General features: G+C 45.3%; 5 protein-coding genes across 5 annotated transcripts; 2 read left to right on the top strand and 3 right to left on the bottom strand.

Annotated features, from left to right (window-relative positions):
* Positions 1-252: 252 nt before the first annotated feature.
* Positions 253-990, bottom strand: PICMEDRAFT_33054 (hypothetical protein; the record flags this gene model as incomplete). Its single annotated transcript, XM_019162795.1, has 2 exons — positions 253-393; positions 472-990. 2 exons carry the CDS (start codon positions 988-990, stop codon positions 253-255), a joined length of 660 nt encoding a protein of 219 aa, XP_019017765.1.
* A 1,029-nt stretch (positions 991-2,019) lies between these two features.
* PICMEDRAFT_11634 (hypothetical protein) lies at positions 2,020-3,822 on the top strand (the record flags this gene model as incomplete). Its single annotated transcript, XM_019159818.1, has 1 exon — positions 2,020-3,822. One exon carries the CDS (start codon positions 2,020-2,022, stop codon positions 3,820-3,822), a length of 1,803 nt encoding a protein of 600 aa, XP_019017764.1.
* A 113-nt stretch (positions 3,823-3,935) lies between these two features.
* PICMEDRAFT_133414 (hypothetical protein) lies at positions 3,936-4,694 on the bottom strand. The gene has a single exon (XM_019160047.1). The coding sequence runs from the start codon at positions 4,457-4,459 to the stop codon at positions 4,049-4,051; it is 411 nt and encodes a 136-aa protein (XP_019017763.1). The 5' UTR covers positions 4,460-4,694; the 3' UTR covers positions 3,936-4,048.
* A 235-nt stretch (positions 4,695-4,929) lies between these two features.
* On the top strand, positions 4,930-8,751 carry PICMEDRAFT_72701 (hypothetical protein; the record flags this gene model as incomplete). The annotated part of the gene is made up of 1 exon (XM_019164276.1): positions 4,930-8,751. The coding sequence occupies one exon, from the start codon at positions 4,930-4,932 to the stop codon at positions 8,749-8,751; it is 3,822 nt and encodes a 1,273-aa protein (XP_019017762.1).
* A 644-nt stretch (positions 8,752-9,395) lies between these two features.
* PICMEDRAFT_33013 (hypothetical protein) lies at positions 9,396-12,482 on the bottom strand (the record flags this gene model as incomplete). The annotated part of the gene is made up of 2 exons (XM_019162794.1): positions 9,396-11,878; positions 12,014-12,482. 2 exons carry the CDS (start codon positions 12,480-12,482, stop codon positions 9,396-9,398), a joined length of 2,952 nt encoding a protein of 983 aa, XP_019017761.1.
* Between the last annotated feature and the right edge of the window lie 41 nt (positions 12,483-12,523).

Raw genomic sequence — 12,523 nt, 5'->3', positions numbered from 1 at the left:
AGATTATTAACTTGTATACTTTAGAGTAGATGGAAAGGAGAGAAGAAAGATGGAGAAAAAAAATATGTAATCCGTAATATAGTATTATAGAGAGAAACAAAAAGGGGGTTGCTTGTCGAGCAAAATAGAGAAATAAAGGGAAAAAAGGCATGGGGGAAGACAAGAGAGCCAGACATGCAAGATACACGGGACAGCGAGTCAGATATAATGGAAAAGAAGAAGGGAGAGACGCAAAAGAAACAAACATCTTGATTACATACCCATTTCGGCCTGGAGCTCTCTCAAAGCACGCTCATCTTCGTCCTCGTCTTCGGCGGCGGCTTGTTGGGGTGCCTCCACCTTCTTCGTGGGAGCAGAGGGCATCTTATTTATCACGTGGGAGTCCGAAACGTTCTGCCGTTGCGCAGCGGCTCTGTGACTCTGCTGTAGCTGCTGTTGTGGCTCCTGTTCCTGTGTTCTATGCGTATCCACCAGATTCGACTCCACCTCTTCCTCCTGCAGCGCTGCCAACTCCTCGTCCAACTCGTCCTCATCCACGTAGTCTGTCGCCAACGGTCTGCTGATGGCCTCCGAGATCTCCTCGCTGGCCTCCACCTGTTCTCTGATGTCGTCCATTGTCTCGTCCACCTTGTCAATGTCGAAGTCGCTGTGTATCTGCTTGATCGCCTTGGCGCCCTGCTTCATGGCCTTCATTGTTTCCAAGTTCAAGTTCGCCGACTCGATCGCGTTCAATTGCGTCTCGAGAGACTCGATCTGGTTTCCGATCTTCAAGAGATCCCCCTCCAGCTTCTTCTTCTTCTTCAACGCAAGCCGGGCCACGTTCTTGTTGGTCGACACATTTTTCCTTGCAACGGCATCCTGTTCCTTCACCTGCGACTCCAGATACGCCGCCTTCTTGGTCAACGTTAGGATGTGCTCTCTCAGTTCGACGATTGCCTTTTTTGGCAGCTCTTTCTTCTGCTTTGGTCCCCCAAACAGGTAGTTCCACATCTCGGTCTCTGCTTTTTGTGTCGGTACTCACGCAAACAAAACACCCTGGGTGGTAGATGAAGATTCTGCAGCTTGTCTAAACCCGGTTTGCCCTGCTGCCTGTGCCTCGTGGCCCTCCTGTTCCCTGCCACCCACTCACTGCAAGAGCCTTTTTCGTCAAAAATCTCTTATCGCCACAACCCCCCCCTCCGATGGCTACGCAGGCAATTCCAGCTCTCATGCAGAGGACGGATGCCTGCCCGTTACTGACCCGCGTCCGTCAAATGGCAGACCGGCCGGCTGCCGGGCCGATCGTCCCCGTTTCCAAAAAAGTGAACCACAGGTAAAAATGTCGCGATACGACACAATGACGTGCAACAATTCTGTCCAGACGCGTAAGCAAAGCACCGATGCGTCGACGCGTCGCTGTTTGGCGCCCCTGCAGGCTCCCCATGCAAGAAAAAACCTAAAAGGCCGGAAAGTTGGCGTAGCGCAGGCTTCGTGGCGTCCCTATCCTGGTCCCGCTCGCACGGTCGCACTGTGGGAGAAGGTTGCTGCTCCTGCTGCTCGTAGTGGTCCGGTAGCGGGAACCGGCGTAGCAGCAGCACAAGAGTAGTACGGGTGGTACACGCAACGTCGACAGGGATCTCCGTGTTACCAGGGCTGTGTCTGCGCAAGAGTAGTGGTATCGTGTTTTGCCAGCGTTGTCGATCTCGTTCCGCTGAATTTTTGCTTTCCGTGTTTGTCATAGATTGGTATTCTCTGCAGTCTCTGATCACAGCATCTATTACTCTATTCCTGCAGCACGTGTACCTTTCCTGTATCACTGCGCTTCCTGCTTTTTTGCCTTTGACTTCCACTCCCGTTCAATTCAACAGGAGCCAGAGGAATTGAAAACGAAATTTCGTTCTGACCAGGATTGCACATTTGCACCGCTAGACGACCATGCCGCCGCAGCAGGTATCCAGATCGATGGTGTTTAGGTTCATCAAGAGGAAGTCCTTTGTCCTTTTTCTTCTGTTGTGCATGACAGTGCTGATAGTGCACAACATGTCTGAGATAAACTCGCCAAAGAAGCCAAAACACCGGAACAACCTTTTCCCGGAAGCCATCAAGCCGTACTCGGACTACAACTCCCACAAGCCCAAGCCAAACTCGCATTCCAACCTTAATGGTAAGGCGAACGGTAATGCCAATGCAAACGGCAAAACCGGCCAGAGTTCGGACTCCAAACTATCGTCCTCGTCCCTGTCTTCGTCCGTCAATACACGCAACTCGCAGAAAATCAAGGACTTCATCGAACAGCTCTACCAGCTGAAGCCCGACCAGACCATTTTGGGCGACAAGGCGAACCAACTTGAATTCACCAACGCCGACCCTCCAAACGGCCTGATCACCAAGACGTACTTGAAGTCCCTGGCTTCGATCCCACAGGCCTGGGTCGAAGAAGTGAAGTCCAAGCACTCCTTGGCTGTATCGTTCATCAACACAGAGGTTCTAGCCGACAGCCAGAAGGACGAAGAACCGGAATCCGCGTCTTCGAAACACGGTGCTGTGATCATCGGAGGTGCCGAGAACGACTACACCTGGTTGGCGCTCATCTCCACCAGACTTTTCAGGAAAGCTGGAGGGGTTCTCCCCATCGAGGTGATGCTTCCAACCAAGGAGGACTACTTGAAGGACAGGGAGATCTGTGACTTGTACCTCCCGCAGTTGAACGCGAAATGTGTGATCATCAAGGATCTCTTGGACGCTTCCACCGCGACGAACGCTGAGCTCGACGACGACCTCAACAAGTACATCTGGAATAATTTCACGTTGATCAAGAGAGAGTTGGCGATCTTGCTGTCGCGGTTCGAGAACGTCTTGTTCTTGTCGCCGGAGAACGTGATGCTGAAGCCGATGGAGTACGCTATCTTCGACAAGCAGTTCTACAAGGACTTTGGGCTGTTTGTGTGGGGTGACTACGGGGCCCGGACCACGCTTCCCGCCTTCTACGAGATTGCCGATCTAGAGGTGAAGAACGCGAAGACAAGCGTGTACGGTCTCCCGTTGACGGAGGAGCTGATTTCCAAGAGCGCCAAGCTGACGTCGGAGGAGCTCAGCGACGGAGTGAACTTCCACGACTTGGAGAACTCGCTCCCATACAAGCAGAGCGATGCGTCAGAGCTCATCATCGACAAGAAGCAGCATCTGGGCACGCTCTTGCTCTCGCTCTACTACAACTTGAACGGCCCGGACGCGTATTACGTGCTCTTGACGGGCCGGTTTGACGGGGCGCACGGGGCCAAGGAGACGATTCTCGCCGCGGCCCACGTTCTGAGCAAGCAGTACTACCTCATCAACAGCGAGGTGGAGAGCAACGGGTACTGGTACGACGACGAGTTCAAGGGCGTGTCGATGATGCAGTTCGACCCCATTGTGGACTACTACTCGTACGAGGCGTTCATCGACAAGTTCTCGCGCAAGGAGGGGTATGAGGTGAGCTACAACAAGTACCAGAGGTGGCTCAAGGAGTCGAGCGAGAGACGCAGCCCGTTGTTCCTCAACATCAACAACCCGCCATTGAAGCCGATCGAGTTGATCCAGCAGGGCACCGTTGTCAAGGAGAACGGGGACCGTGTCAGACTCATTGCCGACACCAGCTACTTCGACGCGGAGTTTGAGACCGACATCTGGCGGGTGATGAACGACTACATCTGCCATCTCTCGCTCGAATGCAGCTACGTGAAGACCTGGTTCGGCAAGGGCAACTCCAAGAAGAGAGACGCCTTCTGCAAGGGCGACATCAAGGAGCACCTTTTGTGGGTGTCAAGTCTCGGCAGCACCGCCGACGCCGATCTCGACGTCTGAGGGCAGTACTCTACGTCACTGCTGCAGCTCCGGCTGCAGCAATAGCTCTGTATATTTCTCCTATTCTTCTGCGACTTTCCATTCTAATCTACACAATCCGAACTAGACCCAAGCTGCTCGAGCTAGCACGAGCTAGCGCCCGCTAGCCTGCCCTAGCAATTGCATATACTCCGATCCGCAAGCTAAAGCCGGACCGGGTGCTACGCCATCGGTGCCCCGGATTACGTCACACCGTCCGATCTTCCTCCCCGTGCTCCCGCTCCCCCCTTTCACAGCGGCAAACGGCCATCGGGACTACGTGTCCTCCGCCCCGACACACGGCTGTGTGGCCCCGCAGCCGCCGGCGAGCCTCTGTGCAGCAGATAGTCTGTAAAGTGCGACGTGCAGTGTGCAGCGTGCCGGAATGCGCATGGCGCAACGCAGAAGATGGAGGGCGGAAGATGCATGCAGTCGGGCACGGGGACCGGAACGGGCAGCTAAGCGGCACGCAGGCTGCAGCGGCGCTTGCGCCGCGCGCATGACCTCGGCCGCCAGAAGTGGGCTGTGCCGGGCGTTTCCCCAGATTTTTCCCCGCGCAGCCACCGCGGCCTCTTCGCCGGTGACACATTATCGCGACGGGGCTGGAGCGCAGCTGCATCAGCAGGCTATCGATTTCGCGGGGTTCCACTGAGAGTAGCGGACGGCGGAAGCGGGAGGCAGTCTCCTTGGGGCAGTCTTCGCTGGACGGAATGTTGGGGGATGAGGGAGGCAGGAGATAGAAGCGAGCGGAAGTGCTGAGCGTTCTCCCTGTCGGGGTGTTTGCCGGGGTGTTTGCCGTTCTGCTGTCGGGTTGTGTCTCTGCACGCCATCTGGAGCTTCCCCGTCCCGGTGCTGCTCTTGCTCTTGCTCCTTCGTGTCGTTTGCTTCCTGTGCCTGTGCTTGTTTGTTGATCTGTTTCCCCACACACCACTCAGTCGCATATACGCCAGAGCCTATCCTTTACTTTTGTGCGTTTCGGTCCCGACTTCAGACCACGAAAAACGAGCCAGACAAACGCCCTCACCTACCGTTGTGACGCCCTCCTTTATTGCCAACAGCAAGACAGCCCTTTCTACCTGAAACACGCACATGACCACAGACACCACGACCGCAGACTCTGCTCCGTGCGAAAACAGCTGCGGCGACCCGCACGAGCACGCCGGGGGCAACACCGACGACGCCAAGTTGTCCACGTCGACGTCCGCTTCGTCGTCATCCTCGGAGACCTCTGGCTCGTCGGCCCCAACGTCCGACTCGGCCTGCGACACCAGCGCCTCGTCCTCCTTTTGGAACATCATCAAAAACCCCTCCAACGGCAGGACGAGAATCTCGCAGGCGTGTGACCGATGCAGAGCACGCAAGATCAAGTGCAGCGGCAAATCAGAAAACTCCCCAAAGTGCACAAACTGCGAGAAGGACGGCTTCCCCTGCGTCGTGTCCGACAAGTTGACCAGAAACTCGTTTCCAAAGGGCTACACGAAGAACTTGGAAAAGAGGTTGCTAGACGTCGAGTTGAGCAGAAACCAGCTCCTCATGGAGTTGAACAGCTTGAAGCAGAAAATGAGCTCCATCGAGCCGTCCAGCACGATGGAAAACGCATCTGTCACCGACAACCGCAGTACTAAAGACTTGAGTGGAGGCGCAGAAAATGCTTTTTCCAACGGCAGTGCAAGTAACCCAGCAGGCTCGAACCTCGCTGCCGAAGCCCAAGTCGGCGGTTTTCAGGACCTGGCGGCCAGCCCAGTTCCCAACCAAAACCGTGAAGTTATCACCACCACCACAGCCACCACAGTAGCGGAAGAGTCTCCGCTTGAGCTCCAGGAACGAAGCATCCAGGCTTTGAGGAAGAAAATCTACTACTCGAAACCAATCAGCACTACCAGATCAGGATCTCTTGTGTTGGATCAAAACCTGAAGTCCCCCTTTGAAACCATTTTCACCTCTCTTAAGTCAAACCCGTTTAAGGGCTACAAATCTAACGCCTCCTTCTCTTCTGGAAAGAATGCTTTCAGCTCTGCTGCCGCATCAACTACCTCTTCACACTCAGCAACCTCGTCAAATGACGATCTTGACCCGGCCTCCCTAAAGCACTTGTCCAACTATCACATGAACCTCAACAGATACTTAAACTTAATCTTATACAAGTTGATTTTACCCCTTTTCAACGCTAGTTCGAACAATGGTAGCTCCGACACCAATAAGAATCTAGACCATTTAATTTGGTTGTTTTTCAACGACTACAATAAGTTGATTCCAATCTTAGACTTTGAGTTGTTTTACAATGACTACTTAACTTTTGTGAACACTTACACAATCAAGAAATCAACCTACTCAGATAATGGTGAGCTGAAAAAAAGATACTACGAGTTCAATTCAAAGGACCAGGATACCATGATTAAGTTGATCTTAATCCTTAAGTTCACCCTTTGCCAACCAAAAATTAACCGTAATAATAAGTCTTCTGCATACTTACCTGACAAGTCATCCTTGAACCATTTGGACGAGTCAGTCAAATTGATTAATGTCAAGCACTTGATCATGATGTTGAAAAATATCAATTTCAGTCTATCTCCAAACCTAGACAAACTAGAGATCTCTTTGTTGCTCTTTTACTATCTTATCAAGTTTGAAAACTTCAACTTACCAAATTACACAGATAACCTTCATTCCCACAAGGAATTCCTAATGGACGTTATCAACTTGAATAAGCATCTGGTATACACACTTAATATTGACAAGCCAAACGCTCTATTAATGAGTAGCAAGTTTCCTGAAAAACAGTTGATTGAAATTCAAAGATTGAAGCTCTACTGGAATTTCAAAATTTTGATCAAACTTTCAGAAATTTATTTCAACATTCCTTTACTCGATGAAGAGATAGTTCCAAATTCTACGCAAGATGATGAAGATGAAGTGATGAGTGATATCAGTAGCGCATTTTTTGATGATCTTCATCCCTCTACAGTGAAGAAGTCTTCTCCTGCAAGTTTGGAGACGATCGTCTTGGTTAGTAACGATGTCAAGATCACTATATGTCTTGTCAAACTGCTTTGCTTGATTCCTTGGAATATTATGCAGTTTGTCAATGATGAAAATACAGAGGTTTTAAACAAAATCGATGTAGATTTGTCAAATTGGAAAGATTCAGTTGAAAGTTTGAACAATGACGAAAATTCCGTTGTTTTCAATAAGTTGAACTCATACTATTTGTATTTCAAAGTCTTAGTGAACATCAATGGTACCATTGACTCATCTTATTTCATTGATTTCGTCAATCTGGTTTATGAGTTGACTTTCAAAAATTCTAAATCGAACGGCAACAAGGGAGATGAGATTTCAATCGAGGCTTCTGAAAGTTTGTGTTTGCATAGTTTCAACTTCCACCTTGTAACATTAATATCGATCACCAGTCTACAGAACGTCAAGGATAAGCAACTCTGCCAGAAAATTTACAAGTTGATTCAACTTTACCAGATTTTGATCAATTACAAAGATGTTGATCCATTGATCACCACCTTTGTAACCTATATCAAAGAAAACATCCTGTTTGCGTTCTCTGATGCCAATACAATACAGGACGAGACTTTAAGGTTGTTCTCTTCGGTTGATATGGAAAAGGCAAATAGTACTTCGTTGTTCGATAAAAAGGTTTCGCATAAAAGTATGAGAACATCATCCTCTTTATCAAACCAGTCGCAGTCACAGTCTCAGAATTCTGGCTCTAACCAGAATGTTCTAAACCAGGGGTTGATGAATTTCGACTTGAATGCTTTCAACCTTCATGGAGATTCATTTAATCTTAATGATGAAGCTTCAAATACTAAGAGAAGAAAATCAAATGCTTCAACCACATCAAGCTTTATGTCCTCCAATCTCTCTTTGAACTCAAGAGAGTCATCTGTTGTCTCTTCTTCCAGAAGATTATCTGTTTCATCTAATGATAGTATGCCTTCATTGTTCCCATCGGCAACTAGCCCTTTCCATAATAGCAACAACACCAACACTAGCCTTTTCCAAAATAACAATAATGGAAACAACATCAATTTCAACGAAAACTCCATAACTTCTTCTGCTAAGAAGAGAATTATGGACTACGCCATTCAACCAATGAGAACAACAATGAATAGAAGCAGATCATTATCTGCAGAGTCCAGAATCCGTTCGTCTAAAATTTCAGATCGAAGATTGTCAGGGAGTAATCATTCTGCAGGTTTTACAACATCGAGAGAAAATTCAATTGATGTCAACAATGCAAGCATTGCAGATGATATGGTTGACGATGACATTGTATCTCGCATCTTGAACTCAGATGTTGATTCAGAAGTCGACTCGGATGTTAGCATGATTTTGACAGGTAAGCCAATGAGGTCTAGCAATTTCAAGCGGAATACCAGTATACTTCCTACAATTCCTTCTGAAGGCACTTTAATGAAGATCATGGGGGCTATGGAGACTACTGCTTTTGACGCTATTTCCAATTCAACTAGCGAATCCAAGGAGGCAGATTTTGATGTTAATTCATTGTTTTCTGTGACTTCAGCATTTAATTCTGGCACTAAAACGTCTAATGATTCTTCTAATTGTACTAATACCAACGTCAAAGATGATAATGCATTATCACCTGACTCTAATTCGATGAAATCGAAAATGTGTGATTTTTCAAAAGCTTTTAAGAAATCGACGAGTGGATCTATTTCCAGTGCATATCATAACACAGGCGCCTCCAAACCTAGCCATCCACTCAACAACGAGTTGAAGATAGCTGACGATGATCCACTTAACCCCGGAAACATCACTAACTCTAACCTACAAAACTTTAATTCTATTACAAATGATAAATCTATAATTGATGACGATGATCTCTTGAGATTGAAAGAGCATGTGATGAGCATGAAAACATCCATTCAATGACCCAAATTACTCACTTCTCATATCGTTCGTCATTAGTTGGTTTCTCCTTTTATTCTTCCTTACTATTCTTTCATATTGGAAAAAATTCTATATACTTCACTTTATATATCATTCCTTTTCTGTGCTATTTGAGTGCATTCACACTCTTCGCTCTTCGATTTCTTACTTTTTCATTTTGATCTTTATTTTCCATTTCAATTTCTGTTTTTATCCTACTATGTTTCTTTTCATGCTTTTTAACGGGATACATGTACTGGTTTCATTTAACGCTCAATAAAAGTCTTTGGTGACATAAAATCTTTCATGTCCTACGGTATGGGTAGGCTGTAAACGGGTAGAAATCATTTTTTGTTCCCTTCTCAAATCAAGAACTTTTGGCCTCATTAATGCCTGAGTGTTTTACACATATACCTGATTTCATCGTAACTGTGTTTATTGAGTAATTTAGTGATCAATTGCGTACCCACTGTTCATGTACAACTGACTGTGTTGTCAAAAAAGTATTTTCATATTTATTATATGTTTTCATTAAACCGTTCTTTTCCTATTATTGTAATTTTTATAATCGGCAAACTTTTCTAAAAAAATAGCTAAAAAATATCAAAAGCTCAAAAAGGTATCATTTAATCTTTGGTCAGATTCTTCTAATTCGGAACCTGATTCATTTTAGGCACTTTTTCATTCTTTTTCAGTTCCCATTTGTGCTTAGTCACAATTATCCTTCTCACAGCCAAATGTGCCAAGTATGTGAATGATCCCAAGAACCTGAAACAACTAAAGCCAAAAACCGACCACAAAATAAAGGCTAAGTACTTGTTTGATCTAATAGAATCAGCCTTCCATATTTGAGTGATTGTCATAACTAAAATCACGTTTGCTATCACCCAAAATAACACAACTCTCGATCTGATATCTCTATAATAATCTTCCTTACTGATTTGAAGCTTTTTCTTTCCACCATCTTTGCTGTCTTTCTTATTCCTCATATTAACTGGCTTCTTTCTTCTTTCCTTCAGTTTTAAAACTAATTCGCTGTACATCGAATCAATGTCTTGCTGTTCCAATACCCCTGTTTTTATATATTGTTGACCCTTCTCATCAGTCTCAATTATAGCAGAGCCTAGAGACTTAGCAACCTCGGTATCACCCTTGGTACCCCACGAAACATCATGCGTGTTACAGAAAGCATAAATTTGCAACAAACAAGTGTAGGCAGGTAACATCATGAAATATTGAACCGAGGAGGAGATCATATGCCATGGATCGAGATATAGGACAGACATTAGAACATACAACCCATAAGTTGATGCTAGCGAAACACAAATAGATGCAAAGCTCAAACCGCCTGCATTACCGGCTTGATGTTGATGAATCATCAATGCCAAGAAATAGAAACCAGAGATGATCGCATATAAACCACAAGCAGTTAGTAGGATAACACATACCCAAAATAACATTGGTGCTCCCGTTGGCTTATTTCCCATTGATATAACCAACATTCCCAATAATGTACATATGCAAATGTAATTCATTATTTCAAAGAATACTTTACCGCCAATACCAGCAATTGTTATAATTGAGCCTGCCAAATAGTAGAACGTGATATAGAAATTGGCAATTGCAAAAAAGCTGAACAACAACGTCAAACCTTGGTAAAGGAATTCAATCTGGAAAAAAACTTTCCTCATCACTGAATGATCAGTTTTAAAGATTTGGGCTGAATTTCTCAAAGAATACAATGCTGCAAAAAATGCACCATTCAACCAACGTCTTCTTTGCAGGACAAATTCTGACAGAGTTTCAGGGACATCCGTTTCACCTCTTGCATCTTTACAATACTTCAAAACCCATTGTGCCCCCTTTTTAGCTACTAACTCCCATGCCAGTATTCTGTCTTCTGCTAGATACATATTAGCAGAAAAAATGTTTGTCATATCCGCATTGTCCATTGTCTCACCTTGAAAGTATGCTTTTAGCGGACCTGTTCCATCTGGATGATTCTTTAATGCTGAATATCTATATGCTGATAGTGCACCCGGCAACACACTAATATACCCAAAAGCAGATTCACAAGGTTTATCTAAGATATTTGACATCTTATACTCAAAGTTTTGCGATGCAACTAATGGATTTATAAGTTTTGACCAATATTTACCTTTCATGGCAACAATTTCACCGGCTGCACCTGCCACATTGGAATCCAAGTCAAATGCTTTCCAAAGGTTGTATACTGCACCGACGTTAGGTCTAGTACCAACATCCAATAAGACACAAACATTTGGATTCAAAACTGGACAAATAGCATTGAATAGCCATCTATGAGAGTTAATTTTTTTTGCATTCTTCTCTTTCAGGCAAAAGACAATCTGGACAGGAGTTGAGTCTTTATCACCCACGATTTTTAGATCTTCGTTAACAGAAACTTGGGCAGTATATTCGAACAAGTGTGCTTTCACCTCTTTTTGATTAACAAAGGATTTGGCAATTCCTTCTTGATAGACACCCATAGTACCCAACACTTCTAAAACACCAGGACTTATCTTATTTCTTCCGTCAGCTACGATACACACAACAATTTTTTTCCAGGAATCTTCACCCCAGGTGGTACTTCTTTTCCTTTTTGTCAGATATGCAATATTTTGGAATACACCATATAACGTCCTAGTCAACGCAACTTCATCTTCGTTATACATAGTGATGCAAATCACTATTTCAGTCTCTCTTTCTAGTTCAATTGACCTCAAAGTAAATCCGTCTTCTGCAAAATCATCTGGATCTGAAGTCACTGCAGAATACTTCATATAATCAAATTCGTCGCTATCCTTTTGTGGCAATAGGTCATGCAACAAACCCGGAACAGGAGTATCCAATACAAGGTTACCAGTTCTAGATCTGAAAACAGTTTGCTTGTTATGATAGTTATTTCTGCGAGGTTGCACCATTGGGGCCTTATCCATTAAACGCTTGTCAAAGAAGTCCGAACCATTCGAATTGGAGAACCTTTCGCCTCCATTAGAGTACTGAAAGTCTTGGTCCATTGGCACGTCAATGGTTGATTGATCAGATGAAAAGTACGATGAAACTGCGCTTTTATTTTTGTATAATTCAGAGTTAGTGGATGACTGCACTGTTGTTTCTGAGGTTGCTGACGTGATTCTGGTGTTTAGATCTTGCTGAATAGGTATTGAGTATTTGACAGATGACCTTGGAGTCAACATCGGGATTTCACCCAACGAGTCTTGCAAGGAGTTTGTGTCACCACCTGCAGCAGCAAACAAAGAGTTAGAAAAAACAGGTTTTGGAGTTTCTAGTTCCGTTCTATTAGAATTAATAGATCTTTTTAATTCTCCTGGCTCTGTCTTGTTGAAAATAGAGTAGTGGCTTATAATGTCGTTCTCATTGTCACTTTCTGCTTCTGGAGCATTGAAAGGATCGATGATTGTAGTCAACGCAGCTTTTCTCTTAGGTGATTCTTGTTCTGTAAATAGCTTCCTTGCTGTAGGTGGGGACCTCAGAGGTGATTCATCTGCCCTTTGGATGAAGCTGCGGCCAACTGCGCTATTCATAAAGTTATTTGAGTCTCTTCTGAAGGAAACGGCAGGGGAATACTTCATGGCTGCTTTTGAAGGTGATACTCTTTTAGGAGAACCGGAAGGAGTGTATATCTCCTCCGGTTTTTTCACCGGAGACTGTAAAACAATGAACGGGTTCTGTCTAAATGGATCCGACATATTTACTGATGAAATGCCATAGAAGACTGTCCTTAAATCTT

This window comes from Pichia membranifaciens (genome assembly GCF_001661235.1).
Source record: "Pichia membranifaciens NRRL Y-2026 unplaced genomic scaffold PICMEscaffold_3, whole genome shotgun sequence".
NCBI lineage: Eukaryota > Fungi > Ascomycota > Pichiomycetes > Pichiales > Pichiaceae > Pichia > Pichia membranifaciens.
The sequence above is the reverse complement of the archived record's forward strand: the minus strand, read 5'-3'. Positions and strand labels throughout refer to the sequence as shown.

What these genes read in the sequence shown, in the direction of transcription:
- PICMEDRAFT_133414 (XM_019160047.1), bottom strand. Translation starts at nt 4,459, where the DNA reads ATGCAGCTGCGCTCCAGCCCCGTCGCGATAATGTGTCACCGGCGAAGA.